Here is a 19,174-nt window from a genome sequence, read left to right as displayed (position 1 = left end):
GGCGAGGGACATGGAGAGAAAATTCCTGAAGTGGTTGGAATCTGAAAAGGCTAAGTCAACTGAGGACGTCAAAAGGCTGATGGTCATGGAGAAATTTATGTCCGTGCTCTCTCCTGAGATCAGGATTAGAGTCAAGGAGGCGGACATAAAGGACCTGAGGGCTGCTGCTGACAGAGCTGACATGTTGGAGGAAGCCTTGTGACCACGCAGAGAGGGACCGCACCGACCGCCAGTATATTCCGGATATGGGAGCAGTTTCAGGAAGACGGACGGATGGAGGACAAGAACGAGTTCTCCCAAGTCCCACCTCTCGAGTGGAGACGGTAGGGGATCGAAGAGTTCTGTGGAACTGGCCAAGAAGCCTCTAGCTGAGAGTGCAGGAGTTGTTGCTGTGATGAGAGACGCTACGAAGGAGACGATGGAAGGTGCAACGAAGACTCATGGAGCGACGGCCTCTGGAGGCGTTGCCAGGGCGAGCGGTGGTGGAAGGTCGCCGTCAAGAAGGATCCGCTGCTACAATTGTGGAGGATTTGGACACGTCGCGCGGGAATACAGACGCCCTAAGCAGCGGGGGAACGTTGCTTTTATGAGGGTGGAGGACCAAGAGGCCGAGAGCGTGCGGGATGAGCCCGTACTAAGCGTGGAGAAAAGAGTTTACCCGTTCGTGTGTGAGGAGACAGTAAGGATGGGGGAGGCAGACCCCATTCCTGTGAAGATATTGAGAGACACCGGGGCTGATTTTACCCTGGTGAGTAGAACCCTGTTCCACGAGGGTTACGAGAGTACCAATGTGGGGGTGGCAGTTGTGACCACTGTGGGAGGCCCAGTGAGGATGCCCCTGCGCAAGGTGACTTTAGATTCTGATTATGGCTACCAGACCCTAGTGGTAGGGGTCTGCGCCTCGATGCCCAAGATGGAGACGCTAGTCATTCTTGGAAATGACGCCTGTGGAGGATGTGTCCTCCCTAACCTCGTGAAGAGCGAAGAGTGCTTGGAGCACTACAAAAAGAGAGGCGGAGTATTAGACGCCTGTGGGGACGAGAAGGAAATCGCCGGGGTGACGTTTCCTGTATGTGCTGTGATCCCAAGACGGTGCAACGAGCACGGAGTGAGTGGATCTGATGGGGCTGAAGAAGAGTCGTCTGACAGCCTGGGAGTCGATCACCTCTTCGTGGAACCCGGAGAACGAGTGGAGGGCGAAGGCATCCCGGATGGTGAGCTACAGGTGACCCTCGCCAGTTCTCTTGGGGTGGACCGCGCTCGTCTGGGGGAGTTACAGCAGGTGGAGTTCCCAGATTTGATTCAGGAGGCCAAAGGGGACGTGTTAGTCCCGAGAGGGCCACTCATTTTTATATGCTGGAGGGAATGCTGAAGAGACAATGGAGGCCTGTGAGAATGGAGGCCAGAGAAGAATCACTAGGTACGAGGCACCAGGTAGTGTTGCCGGCCCAGTGCAGAGCGGCGGTGCTGGATATGTCGCACTCCATGGATTCTGCAGGTCACCTGGGAGTGACCAAGACTTCATGTAAGATCAGGGACCATTTCTACTGGCCGGGTATGGACGCCGATGTGAGGCGTCACTGTAAGACTTGCTTGTCTTGCCAGAGGGCAGGGAAGTGCCAACCCGCAATACCAAAGGCCCCGTTGGTCCCTGTTCCTGCATTTGGGCCTGCGTTTGAGCGTCTGTTGGTCGACGGGGTAGGACCGTTGCCATGGACGAGGATGGGAAATACCTACCTGATGACCATCATGTGTGTGGCAACAAGGTTGCCGGAAGCTGTCCCGATGCGGCGTTTGACATCGAAAGGTGTAGCCGGGAAGTTGCAGAAATTTTTCTCTAGGGTGGGAATGCCCAGGGAAATCCAGACGGACTGTGGGAGCGTATTCCAGTCCAAGAAGGTTCAGACAGACCGTGACAAATTGGGGAGTGACTCAGATTCGGTCGTCGCCTTACCGACCGCAATTTATTTCATGAAAACTCAAAAAAGCATTAGCCAGTGCAGGACCTAAAGGAGACCCCATTGCTACTCCATCAATTTTTTTATAATATTTATTATTAAACATAAAGATGGAGTCTTTAACTGCTATTTCTAACAGCCGTCTGAATATTTTACTACAAAATCCAGACACTAAGTTAGTGTCAGCAAATAATTGATTTACACAGATATCAATGGTTTCCAACAAAGGAATATTAGTAAAAAGTGATTCAACATCGAAACTGGCCATTATAGTTGGGAACTCAAAATTTAAAGAGGAAAGTTCTTTTACAAAATCCTGAGAATTTCTCACAGTAAATTCATTATGCGTTAATGTTTCTAATAATGGAACCAGAAACTTTGCCAGTTTATAATTAAAAGTGCCAATCGCTGATAAAATAGGACGAATCGGTATACCTGTTTTATGAACTTTAGGTAACCCATATAAGATGCCTGGCTTAGAGCCAGTTGCAAGTAATTTAGTATAATCAAAAAGAGAATCTTTCAGACTTCTTAAAACTCTATTTAGTTTATCCTCACATTTCAAAATATATTCTTTAAGCCATTAATACAATCCAATTTCCTTTTGTCAAAAGGAGGGAATGTAGATTTAATGGCTTAAAGAATGATAGGAGTATTTGCATTACTAGACCAGATAAAGGTAGGGGTATAGTGGTTTTGGACAAGTTAGAGTATGTGAATAAGGTTGAAAGGTTGTTAGAAGACCCCTCTAAATTTACGTTGGTTGATATAGACCCTTTCTCGTATATTTTGAAATGTGAGGATAAACTGAATAGAGTTTTAAGAAGTCTGAAAGACTCTCTTTTTGATTATACTAAATTACTTGCAACTGGCTCTAAGCCAGGCATGGCTGGCTTAGACCCATATGCCAGGCATATGGGTCCCCTAAAGTTCATAAAACAGGTATACCGATTCGTCCTATTTTATCAGCGATTGGCACTTTTAATTATAAACTGGCAAAGTTTCTGGTTCCATTATTAGAACCAGTCTCAGGATTTTGTAAAAGAAATTTCCTTTTTAAATTTTGAGTTCCCAACTATGATGGCCAGTTTGATGTTGAATCACTTTTTATTAATATTCCTTTGTTGGAAACCATTGATATCTGTGTAAGTCAATTATTTGCGGACACTAACTTAGTGTCTGGATTTTGTAGTAAAATATTCAGATGGCTGTTAGAAATAGCAGTTAAAGACTCCATCTTTATGTTTAATAATAAATATTATAAAAAAATTGATGGAGTAGCAATGGGGTCTCCTTTAGGTCCTGCACTGGCTAATGCTTTTTTGAGTTTTCATGAAATAAATTGGCTTGATAATTGTCCTTCGGCCTTTAAACCAGTCTTGTACAGGAGATATGTAGATGACACTTTTTTGTTATTTAAGGACCAATGTCATATTGAGAAATTTAGAGAGTATCTTAATGCACAACATAGTAATATACGTTTTACTGCAGAGTGTGAAGTTGATAATTCATTGTCGTTTCTTGATGTAAAAGTGAATAACCTTAATGGGTTCAACACTAATGTTTTTAGGAAACCAACCTTTACTTGTTTAGATTTAAATTTTAATTCTTTTGTTCCTGATATTTTTAAGAAAAATGCAATTAACACTCTACTGAATAGGGCCTTTGTTTTATGTTCTAATTGGAATAACTTTGATCAAGAAATTAATTTCCTTGTGAAATTTTTTTCAAATAATGGTTATCCTTTGCATATGGTTTATACCTTTATAAGGAATTTCTTAAATAAGAAGTTTCACCCATCGTGTAGGATTACTACAGTGGAAAGGGATCTTAAATATATTAAATTACCATTTTATGGCAGTATTAGCTTTTCTGTAAGGAGTCGTTTGAGGAAACTGTTGCAGCAGTGTTATCCTCAAGTAGACTTTAGATTTATTTTTGTCAACACAAATACCATAGGCTCTTATTTTAAATATAAAGATAAAGTGCCTACCCCCTTGTGCTCAAGTGTCGTATATATGTATAATTGTTCCAGCTGTAATGCTGGATATATCGGGAGTTCCATTCGGAACTTTAAGATTAGGATACTTGAGCACCGGGGATTATCTTTTAGGACTGGATTACCATTGTCTAAACCAGCATTTTCGGAGATTAGAAACCATTGTTATGAGTTTGATCATTCTCTGCTTGAATCTGATTTTAAAATTCTGGACACTTGTATGAATGGCCAGTCAGATTTGAGAGTAATGGAATCCTTATATATAAAGGAGCTGTGGCCTCTGTTAAATAGCAACCTTTCAACTGTTCAATTGTACACTGTATAGTGCACAGTAGGCCCTGTAAATTGATTTATAGTTCATTTTGGTAGTTTAAATTTATTATAATTTGTTTAGTTTACCATGTCTTTGCCCTTTCTTACTTATTTCAAGTCTTGATATTGTACATTAATATAATCTTTTATTTAGGATATATAATACATTTTTTGGTATTTAATTTTATTTATTATTTGAGTTTTTTATAAGATTTTGGTTAGTACTTTATAATTGTCGTTTTTTTCTGTTTGTATTTTACATACATTTTTTGTAGATTTGTAGTCATTATATAAATATTTGTTATAGTGTTTAGTATCTATGTGTTAGGTATCAAGTTTCACTTCTGATCACTTCGCGTAAGTTGAATAGAATGGTTTGTTTTAGTAGTTATAAAATTTATCTTGTAGCTTAATGGATCTTTAAATTAGCTTTAATATATGTGACAGTTAATAAGTTTTATTTGTGTTGATCACTTTAAGTGCGCTTAAGTGTTTTGTTTTTTAAGCATTTTCCTTTCTTTGATAGGCAATTATATTCAGTATGAGTTCTTTGTTTACCAGTTATTTGATTGTGATTTCTGTTTTTTCTTTTAGATCTGATGATGAATACGAGAAGTATTCGAAACGTTATGCATTTTAAAGTAAAGAATCTGAAACAAGATGTTCAGTATATCCCTGGTTTTCCTATTCATCTTAAAATATATATATATATATATATATATATATATATATATATAATGTTATGTATATATATATATATATATATATATATATATATATATATATATATATATATAATGTTATGTATATATATATATATATATATATATATATATATATATATATATATATATATATATATATATATATATATATATATATATATATATATATGTATATTTATATATATATTGGTGTATACTGGCAGCAGGTTTTCTTTCAAACATGTTTCATTGAATATGACCGCATATTCTGTATATATTATTTTCTGGTTTAGGGCTTCTATCCCTCTATTTTCTTAGCATCAGGGCTTAGTTGAAATAGGAGTTCTCCAAAACTCATTTTCGTACTTTTAAGGTAAAGAAAAGGAGTGATTTACTATAGAATGTAATACACTTATTTCTACAATTTGCACAACGTTTCGATCCTCGATGGTCCTCCATATATATATATATAAAATGTTGTACCTAGTAGCCAGAACGTCGTACTCGGCCTGCTATGCAAGACCCGATTTGCCTAATAAGCCAAGTTTTCCTGAATTAATATATTTTCTCTAATTTTTTTCTTATGAAATGATAAATCTGTCTATTTCATTATGCATAAGTTAATTTGTTTAAATTTGAGTTAAAATTAACGTAGATATATGACCGAACCTAACCAACCCTACCTAACCTAGAGAGAAGTGAATTTCAAAGACTTTAGTTTACACACACACACAAAACTTTAACTGAATAGAGCTTTAACATCTTTTTATACCAAATGTAGGTATAAAAAACTCGAAGATGTTTAAGCTCTATTCAGTTAAAGTTGTGTGTGTGTGTGTTAACTAAAGTCTTTGAAAATGTAATAAGTTTTACGAAACGCGCTCAAGTGTCCCGTCAGACTAGAAATAAAAATGAATTTTGGAGAATTGATTTTTGAATTACCATCAACAGTGAAAAGAAACGTAAGAAAGATCGAGAAAATTCGTGTTAGAATTATTAATCTTACTTTTTCGGTCATATTTAATAATATATCAAATCACGGAACTATTTACTCAACCCACCATGAGAGTAAGGACAAGACCAGAACATAACGATGCCAACACAGAAGACACTGTTCAACATAACAGGCCAATTACACCTGATTAATCTTTGTATGTAGATAGGAGCTGCCTCGTATGGGCCAATAGGCCTTCCGCAGTTACCTTTATTCTTATGTTCTTATGTGCTTCATCCCCCATTTATCCCTTACGTATCCCCCATGTTTTTACCTTTATTGTCTTATCACCTGACCCAGTGCGGGTATAAAATCAACCAGCATTGTAAGATCTCTCGTCCACCATTTGGTCCGGGAGACATCTCCCGTCACGCAGGGTGCAGTCGCACCTCCACAGATCTCCAGTATCAGCTCTTGATACTGGTAATGGCTTAAAATGGCCACCACTTACGGGCTATTTATGCCCGTGCCACCTTTTGGGTGGCTTCATCTTCATCTTAACACATTCATAAGGGAGACATCTCCCGTCATGCAGGGTGCATTCGCACCTCCACAGATCTCCAGTATCAGCTCTTGATACTGGTAATGGCTTAAAAGGGCCACCACTTACAGGCTATTCATGCCCGTGCCACCTTTTGGGTGGCTTAATCTTCATCAATCTTCATCTTAAGATCTCTTCACTTGAGAATGAACCATGTAGGTTCGAAACGTTGTGCAAATTGTATAAATAAGTGTAATACATTCTATAGCAATTCACTTCTTTTCTTCACCTTAAAATTACAAAAATGAGTTTTGGAGAACTCCTATTTCAGCTAAGCCCTGATGCTAAGAAAATAGTTAGAGGGATAGAAGCCCTAAATCAGAAGATAGTAAATACAGAATATGCGGTTATATTCAATGAGACATATATATATATATGTCGTACCTAGTAGCCAGAACGCACTTTTCAGCCTACTATGCAACGCCCGATTTGCCTAATAAGCCAAGTTTTCATGAATTAATTGTTTTTCGACTACCTAACCTAACCTAATTTAACTTTTTCGGCTACCTAACCTAACCTAACCTATAAAGATAGGTTAGGTAGGGTTGGTTAGGTTCGGTCATATATGTACGTTAATTTTAATTCTAATAATTTTTTTTTTACCACATACACAATGAAATGGGTAGCTTTATCATTTCAACAGAAAAAAATTAGAGAAAATATATTAATTCAGGAAAACTTGTCTTATTAGGCAAATCGGGCCTTGCATAGTAGGCCGAGAAGTGCATTCTGGCTACTAGGTACGACATATATATATATATATATATATATATATATATATATATATATATATATATATATATATATTTATATATTTATATATTTACACATATAAATACATATATATGAACACATGAATCAATGGGTCCATTCGATGCCTCGTTCGCTTCTCCATGTTCATATTCAAAGGAGGTACTGTTGTATGTGCAAAAATCCGGTCTTATTGGAGGACGTGTGCACTGAAATATATGTAAGTTGCTGCTATGATCACTAAGAACATAATGACATATGGTTATCACCAGTGAGAAAGTCAACTGGAGCTCTTAGGTAACTCGAACCCGCAACCGTCGGACTGCCAGCCGCCACCTCTCCCACTGTACCGCTAACACCACATACCTATACAGTGGTAGAGGTGGCGGTTTGCAGTCCATTGGTGGCGTGGGAGGGGGTTCGAGTCACCTAAGAGCTCCAGTTGATTTTTTCATTGATATATATATCATATTAGTGTGATTTCTCTGTGTAATTATCACCAGTATTGAGCAGCGTGATGACCTCAACAATACCTCTTCAGGGCCCCGTGAGCATTGCCTTGTACGCCCCCGGGGACGACTTCAACGCCACCGTCGCCACCATACTGTACCTGCGCCAGTGTGCCAGGTCAGAGATCAGGAAGCTGGTCACCTTCCATATCTTCTTCCACGACTCCCACACACCCAAGGAGGTAAGGAACTTCAGGGGGGAGGTGCCAACACATCCAGGGAGGTGTCAGTGCCTCAGTGGGGAGGTGCCAACCCTCCCACACACCCAGGGAGGTGTCAGTGCCTCAGTGGGGAGGTGCCAACACTCCCACACACCCAGGGAGGTGTCAGTGCCTCAGGCGGGAGGTGCCAACACTCCCACACACCAGGGAGGTGTCAGTGCCAACACTCCCACACACACACAGGAAGGTTTCAGTGCCAACACTCCCACACACACACACAGGGAGGTGTCAGTGCCAACACTCCCACACACCCAGGGAGGTGTCAGTGCCAACACTCCCACACACCCAGGGAGGTGTCAGTGCCAACACTCCCACACACCCAGGGAGGTGTCAGTGCCAACACTCCCACACACCCAGGGAGGTGTCAGTGCCAACACTCCCACACACACACCCAGGGAGGTGTCAGTGCCAACACTCCCACACTCACCCAGGGAGGTGTCAGTGCCAACACTCCCACACACACACATACACAGGAAGGTGTGTGTGTAACCACCTACAAAATTCCCAGGGGAATTGACAGGGTGGACAAAGAGAAACTCTTCAGCACGGGTGGGACACGAACAAGGGGACACAGGTGGAAACTTAGTACCCAGATGAGCCACAGAGACGTTACAAAGAATTTTTTCAGTGTCAGAGTAGTTAATAAATGGAATGCTCTAGGAAGTGATGTGGTGGAGGCTGACTCCATACACAATTTCAAATGTAGATATGATAGAGCCCAGTAGGCTCAGGAATCTGTACACCAGTTGATTGATAGTTGAGAGGCGGGACCAAAGAGCCAAAGCTCAACCCCCACAAGCACAATTAGGTGAGTAAAATTAGGTGAGTACAGGGAGGTGTCAGTGCCAACACTTTCACACACACACAGGGAGGTGTCAGTGCCAACACTCCCACACACACACACACACACAGGGAGGTGTCAGTGCCAACACTCCCACACACCCAGGGAGGTGTCAGTGCCAATACTCCCACACACACACACACACACACACACACAGGGAGGTGTCAGTACCAACACTCCCACACACACACACACACACACAGGGAGGTGTCAGTACCAACACTCCCACACACACACACACACACACAGGGAGGTGTCAGTACCAACACTCCCACACACACACACAGGGAGGTGTCAGTGCCAACACTCCCACACACCCAGGGAGGTGTCAGTGCCAACACTCCCACACACACACACAGGGAGGTGTCAGTGCCAACACTCTCACACACACAGGAAGGTGTCAGTGCCAACACTCCCACACACACACAGGGAGGTGTCAGTGCCAACACTCCCACACACACACACAGGGAGGTGTCAGTGCCAACACTCCCACACACACACACAGGGAGGTGTCAGTGCCAACACACACACACACACACAGGGAGGTGTCAGTGCCAACACTCCCACACACACACAGGAAGGTGTCAGTGCCAACACTCCCACACACACAGGGAGGTGTCAGTGCCAACACTCCCACACACACAGGGAGGTGTCAGTGCCAACACACACACACACACCCAGGGAGGTGCCAGTGCCAACACTCCCACACACACACAGGAAGGTGTCAGTGCCAACACTCCCACACACACACACACACACAGGAAGGTGTCAGTGCCAACACTCCCACACACACACAGGGAGGTGTCAGTGCCAACACTCCCACACACACACAGGGAGGTGTCAGTGCCAACACTCCCACACACACACAGGGAGGTGTCAGTGCCAACACTCCCACACACACCCAGGGAGGTGTCAGTGCCAACACTCCCACACACACACAGGGAGGTGTCAGTGCCAACACTCCCACACACCCAGGGAGGTGTCAGTGCCAACACTCCCACACACACACAGGGAGGTGTCAGTGCCAACACTCCCACACACACACACACAGGGAGGTGTCAGTGCCAACACTCCCACACACCCAGGGAGGTGTCAGTGCCAACACTCCCACACACACACACAGGGAGGTGTCAGTGCCAACACTCCCACACACACACACAGGGAGGTGTCAGTGCCAACACTCCCACACACATAGGGAGGTGTCAGTGCCAACACTCCCACACACACACACAGGGAGGTGTCAGTGCCAACACTCCCACACACACACACAGGGAGGTGTCAGTGCCAACACTCCCACACACACAGGGAGGTGTCAGTGCCAACACTCCCACACAAGGTGTAAACGATAAAGTGCCACTTGCTGCAGACGATGAGTCATAATAACGTGGCTGAACACATGTTAACCAAACCACACATCAGAAAATGGAGAAACGACGACGTTTCGGTCCGTCCTGGACCGAAACGTGTCAAGTGGTGTGCGACTTGCTATCATGATTAGAAACACAGATTTGACAGAAGTAGAACTCAATAAAACAAATACATCACAGTTTGATACAATATCCCTATGGGTGGTAAATGCACCACGGCAGGAAGCTCAGCAAGCCAGTGGTAACTACTACGGTTACCTCCCTTAGGAGGTGGACCCCAAACAGAAGGAACTGCTTACTTGCAGATTTTTACTTTAAGCCTGAGACTGTAAAAAAGCGGGAGCAAACCGCCAGGCTTCCACCACACGGGTGAAAACCTGTGTGGTGGAAAACAAAGCAGAACATGAGTGGAACAAGAATAGTTGAAGGGTTGACATCAAAGACCGTTTTCGATAACAATAACAAGTTTATTAACAGAGACTAAACGGCTACAACATCGAGTTTACGTTACGTTAATGTCCATCCAGTGGCACTCAACAGCTACTTAACAACCCCGAAATAGCAACGACTCCTGTCAATTGCTGCATGGCTGAATACTGAACTAACCTGAACACAGGTGTGCCCACTGACGACGCAACATTGCAAACAAATAATTCACAAGACAACGTTTACACAACAGTGAGCGTTACGTTACGTTAATGTTCATCCAGTGGCTCTTGTAAGACAGCTATTCAACAGCCCCTCGAGAAAAAACAACAGTCTGCATATTGCGGTTACTGCGGGCTGACTGAATAAAGAACTGAACAATGGTGCCCACTGGTGACACAAGCTTGCAATCAATATATCTCACGGCCCTCCTGGTGAGCAATATACTATAATCACAATCTTACTGGCCCTAGCAGCCCTCCCGGCGAGGTGGGTAATCCAACACTGATAACCCCCCTATCAGTGTCTTTTGTGAACACTCTATGTGACTCCCTGCAATGAAATTGCAAATGTAAACAAAGTTAGGCAAGGTGGGGTCCTGAGACACTTCTCCAGTAATCCCCAAGTTACTTTAACTCTCATCTTCAGAGACGATAATCAAACAAATTGCCTTAATCAATTGCAAAATTGATTATGTGATTAATTACATTAATTGACTGTTAACAGCAGCCAGCAACAAAGTACTTCTACGTTAATCACGAACACTTGTCTCACTCAGAAAACAAACATCAATAGTACTCTATGTTAATCACCAACACTTGTCTCCTACAACAAGTCACACTGTTAACAATAACTCGTTATCTCTAAATTACATCACACTTGACCCCCTCAAGCATTCAGTGAGTAATTCCCAATTATTATCAACGGACAACTAATTAAATTCCAATCGAGTTACGTTAACTAAACCTACCACTCTCTCTTGGTAGCTTCTCAACAGTCTATGTCAAACTTACTTTAATGAGTGTTAATTACCCTAATTAACCCAGAGCAATTATTTAACTGTCACCTGGACCGACAATTAATTATACATAAATACGTCTCACTCCGCACTGCCTAAGCAGGTCTCATCAAACACTGTGAATTCCCGGAGGAGGTGTTAATTATCCGAATTAACATGAGTGCTTAATCATCTACCGTCCCCCGACAGATCAAATTAATCCAACGAGTTACGCTAGCCCAATGACATCGCCCTACGAGTCAGTCAATCCCTTTGACGTTAATTACTCCACTAATTAACATGAGCCATTAATTGCCGTCCCAGACTGGTAATTAGTCACGAGCAAATTACGTTAACACAAATACTGTCAACCTTTGACAGTTCCTCCCCACTATGTGAATTCATGACAAGAATGCTAATTACACAATTAGCTAGAGTGGGCAATTAGTTGTCACACGGACAATTAATTGCACCTGAAACGTATCTGGACAAGCGCAACACTGTTTTCCATAACAGCTCCCTCATTAAGTAATGTGCAACCCCTTATGACGTTAATTACCCCTTAATTAACTCTCACTGAATCCTTAAATCATCAACACAACTTAAAGAAAACATAAAGTAACCTCAGGTTACATAGGTCAAACTCTCAGTGACATAACAAATAAATGTCACGGCCCCACACGCTTGCAGGATCCTGCAACACGTTATTCTTGAGATCTTCTTGAGATGATTTCAAGGCTTTAGTGTCCCCACAGCCCGGTCCTCGACCAGGAAACCCACCCCCAGGAAGCAGCCCGTGACAGCTGACTAACATCCAGGTACCTATTTTACTGCTAGGTAACAGGGGCATAGGGTGAAAGAAACTGTGCCCATTGTTTCTCGCCGGCGCCCGGGATCGAACCCCGGATCACAGAATCACAAGTCCAGCGTGCTGTCCGCTCGGACGACCGGCTCCCTGCGACGGCGCAGGAACTGGTGATGTATTGGCATTGAAATCGAAATGAAATGTATTGAAATCGTATTAGCGTATGTTTTTCCATTGGAAACTTTCAGCGACGTGGAGAGGGGGAACCTGCTGCCTGGGTAACAGCTTCTCCCCCGAATCAACCTACCGGATGCCTACTACTGAGACACTGTAATTTCATAAATCTGAGTACTCACGTTACCGGTCTCCGCATTTATCCTTACATACATCCCCTCCAGGTTGAAGCAGATCATACAACTTGCTCCCAAGTGGTTTTGCCATACCCATGTGACTCGACCCGTTGTGGCCACAGGGTGTGGCGGTAGGGTGTGGCCATGGAGTGGTGCGCCGCGCTGCTCACGCGCGAGTGGCTGCGCGGTCTAGGCTGGCTGTGGAGGCCTCAGATGTATACAGTCGGTGTGGAAGACTTGTGAGTACCAACCTGTCCTCTTAAAAAGAACGTCGCTTTTGGCCGTTTGCCCGTATAGCCGAATTTGGACACCGGGTGTAATGGATGGCGGTGACGAAACATGGATGACACGGCAAGGTGAAATTTCAATGTAACATGGGCCTGTAATCTCCCCAAAATTACACTTGAGGGCTTCCCCTGAACACCGGGAAGCCCTACCCGAAGGGAACTTACAAACATTCTATGGGGAACTGTTCTAAGTAATACAAGTCCTACAGAAGGAATAGAAAAACTGACTTCAGAAGCGTATCAAGTCTGTCTGAAACATGTTCCTTTGAGGAAAGCCAGAAAGTGATCTAACGTAGAAAGAGAACGCAGACGACACTATAAACGCAGGAAAAAATAACGGAACTGCTTATGCAGACACGAATTTCCCGTCAAAGAAGGAATAATTTAAATAGGGAGATTGAAGAAATCGAGCGGAAATATAAACACTCATATGAAACTGAAGAAAGGCAGTTAGAACAGAAAGCAATTCAGGAAATAAAGAAAAATCCAAAATATTTCTTCTCATATGCGAAATCAAAAGCAAAAACCACTGCCAGTATTGGACCTATTCGTACAAGTGAAGGTTCATACACGGAGGATGACAAAGAAATTAGTGAAATCCTAAAAAAGTAGTATGAGGACATGTTTAGCACTCCAATAAACAACATGAAGGTGGAAGATCCAGACAATTTCTTTATGCGGGATATTCAAACCCCTGTAAATATAACTGATATAAACACGATCGCACTAAATTTTGAAAAAGAAATTGAAAACATGCCCATGCACTCGGCCCCAGGTCCAGACTCACGGAATTCAATATTTATAAAGAAATGCAAAGTGCCGGTAGCACAGGCACTCAGTATAGTGTGGAGGAAGAGCTTGGACACGGGGGAGATACCAGATGCACTTAAAGTAGCAGACATAGCCCCTCTACACAAGGGAGGGAGCAAAGCATTGGCAAAAAATTATAGACCAGTTGCACTAACATCGCACATCATAAAAGTATTTGAGAGAGTGATTAGGAGTCAGGTCACCAATTTCATGGAGACCAATGACCTTCACAACCCAGGCCAACATGGATTTCGAGCGGGGAGATCGTGCCTCTCACAGTTACTTGAGCACTACGACAAAGTCACTGAGGCATTAGAAGAAAAACAGAATGCTGATGTGATATACACGGACTTCGCAAAGGCTTTCGATAAATGTGACCATGGCGTGATAGCACACAAAATGAAGTCAATGGGAATAACCGGTAAAGTAGGACGCTGGATACTCAGTTCTCTGTCAAACAGGACTCAGCGAGTAACGGTCAACCATATAAAATCTAGTCCAAGTGCAGTTAAAAGCTCTGTACCTCAGGATACAGTCCTTGCACCGCTGCTTTTCCTTATTCTCATATCAGATATAGACAAAAATACAAGTCACAGCTTCGTATCATCCTTTGCAGATGACACAAAAATCAGTATGAAAATTACATCGGCTGAGGACATTGAAAAACTTCAAGCTGATATTAATAAAGTTTTCGACTGGGCATCAGAAAATAACATGATGTTTAACAGTGATAAATTCCAGGTACTCAGGTACGGTAAAAATGAGGACCTTAAACATAATACAGAGTACAAAACACAATCAAATGTACCCATAGTAGGAAAAGAGCATGTAAAGGATTTGGGAATAATAATGTCTGACGACCTAACGTTTAAGGAGCATAACCAAGCAAATATTGCGACAGCCAGAAAAATGATAGGATGGATTATGAGAACTTTCAAATCCAGGGATCCCGTCACAATGGTTGTACTCTTCAAGTCACTTGTGTTGTCCCGTATTGAGTACTGCTCAGTACTCACTTCCCCCTTCAGAGCAGGAGAGATTGCTGAAATAGAGGGAATACAGAGAACATATACGGCACGCATAGACGCAATAAAGCACCTAAATTATTGGGATCGTCTCAAAGCCCTCCAAATGTACTCACTAGAAAGAAGACGAGAGAGATATCAAATAATATACACCTGGAAGATACTGGAGGGCCAAGTACCAAATCTACATAGTAAAATAACAACGTACTGGAGTGAACGATATGGAAGAAAATGTAGAATAGAACCAGTGAAGAGCAGAGGTGCCATAGGCACAATCAGAGAACACTGTATAAACATCAGAGGTCCGCGGTTGTTCAACGTCCTCCCAGCATGCATAAGAAATATTGCCGGAACAACCGTGGACATTTTCAAGAGGAAACTAGATTTATTCCTCCAAGGAGTGCCGGACCAACCGGGCTGTGGTGGGTATGTGGGCCTGCGGGCCGCTCCAAGCAACAGCCTAGTGGACCAAGCTCTCACAAGTCAAGCCTGGCCTCGGGCCGGGCTTGGGGAGTAGAAGAACTCCCAGAACCCCATCAACCAGGTAACCAGGTACCCGATTCCACCTCTTGCCAGTTATCATAGTCAATATAACAGACGACCACGAATGTTATCAATAACGTCAGATCACAACGAGGCTGCCTCGTGCCTCGGCTGAGCACGTGTTCACTCATTCAGATTATTTTCTCAATTCGTTTCCTTAATAATTGTTCCACGATCACGCGAATTGGATCCAGGTATGATTCACGATAGCAGGGTCACCGTAGTGATAAGGAAATTAATGATTACACGGCGATAACGGCGGTGGAGGTAGCAACATGCCACCTGGGCATATAGGGCATGGGTGAACTTCTTGTCTCTAGAGCACTAGAGCGCTAGAGTGCACCATACACTCTAGCCCAGTCTAGAAAAACTAGCTGGAAATTTCATTCCCTCACAGTAACAATCCCCCTGTCCCTATATCTTATATGACGAAAAGGGAACCCGAAAAGGTTTTATAGGCACCATTATACTTCTACTGAGGAATGTACAAAGCAACCCAACTAAACAATATTTGTTTTAGAGGTTCCCGTTCAGCTGCCAATGTAATTATGTTCGGATGCTCCTCTGGTGTTAGAATTGACGTGATATCAATACACTAAACCATTTTTTTCTTTATGCAGATGATGAGTCGCAATAACGTGGCAGAAGATATGATGACCAAACCACAAATCAGAAGATGGAGAATCGGCGATGATTTGATTGTTGCTGCCGAAGGCGGCTAGTTTATTGTGCACCCCATACTGATCCTGTGAGCGGTAGCGCAAAAGCATGACAGAGGGCACAAAAGGTCTTTATCATACCTCATCTTAGATTATTACCTAAACAATTTCTTCTATCCTTCACACCTTATAGTTACAATGTTAGCTAGTTACAGAGAGAGTGCTATTACAAGAGCTACATATTTACAGTAAGTCATCATACATTATTGGTAGGTCTTATCGCTAATACATAATAGTTTGGCCAATGGGGATATTACAGAGTCATAGGGGAGCTTCTGTTTATTATTAGTCCTCACAATACACCACTTGTTTCTGAATCTCATATGTCGTTCATCTACTGGAAGCGAAATGTGGGTACAGTGCAAGGATTTCAGGTAATTTATCCATTAGGGAGCCGGTCGGCCGAGCCGACAGCACGCTGGACTTGTGAGTCTGTGGTCCTGGGTTCGATCCCAGGCGCCGGCGAGAAACATTGGGCAAAGTTTCTTTCACCCTATGCCCCTGTTACCTAGCAGTAAAATAGGTAGTACCTGGGTGTTAGTCAGCTGTCACGGGCTGCTTCCTTGGGGGTGGAGGCCTGGTCGAGGACCGGGCCGCGGAGACACTAAAGCCCCGAAATCATCTCAAGATAACCTCAAGATGGTAATAAGATAGGTTGCCATATCATACAGAGTGAGCTTAGATTTATCTCTAAAAGGCTCAATTTTACAACAATCCAAGATATAGTGTTCGAGTGTGTGTCCCTGCCTATGTCCACACACTTTACACTTTACTTCATCTAGATCCCTATACAAGCCGAACTGCCAGAGATACTTGTAGCCAAGTCTTATACGAGCTGTGACAACATCTGTTAGTCTACTGACTTTGTTACTTGCCCCATACACATCGACGACGTTTTAGTCCAACCTGGACCATTATCAGGTCATATATCATCGAATTTGACATACGACGACGTTTCTCCATCTTCTGATGATGTGGTTTCGTCACCATTTTTGTCTCTGTCTTGTAACTGCCGTCTCCTTGCTACCCAGATCCCCTCGAGGGAGGAGATGTTGCGCAGGCGGGTAAACTGTCAGGCGGGGGCCCCCAACCTGACCAACATCACCACCTACAGGGCCCACAACAAGCTCCTCTACCCCATCAATGTGGCGAGGAATATCGCCAGGCTGGCCGCTCGCACCTACTTCGTCTTCCCAGCAGATGTGGAACTTTATCCCTCAGTCGACTTTATCCCAGGTGAGGCGTCTATACATTAAATAACATTGATAACAACAGATACAGCGCCAACACCAGCATCAGCGGTGGTAATACCAGCAGCAACACTAGAATCAGCCATGATAAGACCAGCAACAGTAGCAATGGCAGCAAGACATCATAAGAAAAGTTATAATTAGTCGGGTTCCTATCCTGGCCGGGGCGGATTGACTGGGCGCTAATCTTTAACTGTAGCCTCTGTTCACCCAGCAGTGAATGGGTACCTGGTTGTTAAACGAATTGGCGGGTCGTATTCCAGGGAAATTTTAAGGATTAAGGACTTACCCAAAACCCTATGCGTGCTAGGGGCTTGAAAAGAATGTAAGAACTCTTGTGTGTATATATATATATATATGTATATATGTCGTACCTAGTAGCCAAAACGCACTTCTCGGCCTACTATGCAAGGCCCGATTTGCCTAATAGGCCGAGTGATTTTCTTTATTTTCAATAAATTGTTTCCAATTAGTTTATTTGAATTATTATTATTATTAAATTATATTAAGAACATAAATTATTGACATAATTGTGTTTGTTTAGGGTAGGTTAAGATAGGTTAGGTTAGGTAGGGTTGGTTAGGTTCGGTCGTATATCTATGTCAGTTTTAACTCAAATTTAAAATAAATTAACTCATACATATTGAAATGGTTAGCTTTATCATTTCATAAGAAAAAAATATTGAAAAATATATAAATTCAGGAAAACTTGGCTTATTAGGCAAATCGGGCCTTGCATAGTAGGCCGAGAAGTACGTTCTGGTGTGTGTGTGTGTGTGTGTGTGTGTGTGTGTGTGTGTGTGTGTGTGTGTATATATCACGAAAATAAACACGTGATTAAAAATGTGACAGTGTCATACCACGGAGGAAAATTAAAACAGGAATTTCCTTATTCCTGTTTCAATTTTCCTCCGTGGTCTAACACTGTCATATATATATATATATATATATATATATATATATATATATATATATATTATTAAATATGACAGAAAAAGTAAGATTAATAATTCTAACACGAATTTTCTCAATCTTTCGTACATTTCTTTTCACTGTTGGAGGTAAATCAAAAATCAATTCTCCAAAATTCATTTTTATTTCTAGTCTGACGCGACACGAGCGCGTTTCGTAAAACTTATTACATTTTCAAAGACTTTAGTTCACAAATACACAACTGAATAGAACTTATGCATCTCCGATTTTATATCTACATTTGAGTGAGGTGGAAGGGGTGATGTGGCATTAACACAAGACAAAACAAGATGTGGCATTAATAGGGTATTAATTTCATCAACACAAGACAGAACAAGAGTATTAATAGGGTATTAATTTCATCAACACAAGACAGAACACGAAACAATGGATATTGAATAGAAGTGTTTGTAGAAAGCCTATTGGTCCATATTTCTTGATGCTTCTATATTGGAGCGGAGTCTTGAGGTGGGTAGAATATAGTTGTGCAATAATTGGCTGTTGATTGCTGGTGTTGACTTCTTGATGTGTAGTGCCTCGCAAACGTCAAGCCGCCTGCTATCGCTGTATCTATGGATGATTTCTGTGTTGTTTACTAGGATTTCTCTGGCGATGGTTTGGTTGTGGGAAGAGATTATATGTTCCTTAATGGAGCCCTGTTGCTTATGCATCGTTAAACGCCTAGAAAGAGATGTTGTTGTCTTGCCTATATACTGGGTTTTTTGGAGCTTACAGTCCCCAAGAGGGCATTTGAAGGCATAGACGACGTTAGTCTCTTTTAAAGCGTTCTGTTT

General features: G+C 42.6%; 1 protein-coding gene across 1 annotated transcript in view; it reads left to right on the top strand.

Annotated features, from left to right (window-relative positions):
- The window catches only part of LOC123768012 (beta-1,4-glucuronyltransferase 1-like), a 67,420-nt gene that overhangs the window by 20,692 nt on the left and 27,554 nt on the right, over nucleotides 1–19,174 (top strand). Inside the window, exons 2-3 of the mRNA XM_069306721.1 lie at nucleotides 7,800–7,949; nucleotides 17,190–17,394. Coding sequence (XP_069162822.1) covers nucleotides 7,800–7,949; nucleotides 17,190–17,394 — 355 coding nt within the window. The remainder of the gene's footprint in view (nucleotides 1–7,799; nucleotides 7,950–17,189; nucleotides 17,395–19,174) is intronic.

The sequence above is a fragment of the Procambarus clarkii genome, chromosome 58, assembly GCF_040958095.1.
Source record: "Procambarus clarkii isolate CNS0578487 chromosome 58, FALCON_Pclarkii_2.0, whole genome shotgun sequence".
NCBI lineage: Eukaryota > Metazoa > Arthropoda > Malacostraca > Decapoda > Cambaridae > Procambarus > Procambarus clarkii.
The sequence above is the reverse complement of the archived record's forward strand: the minus strand, read 5'-3'. Positions and strand labels throughout refer to the sequence as shown.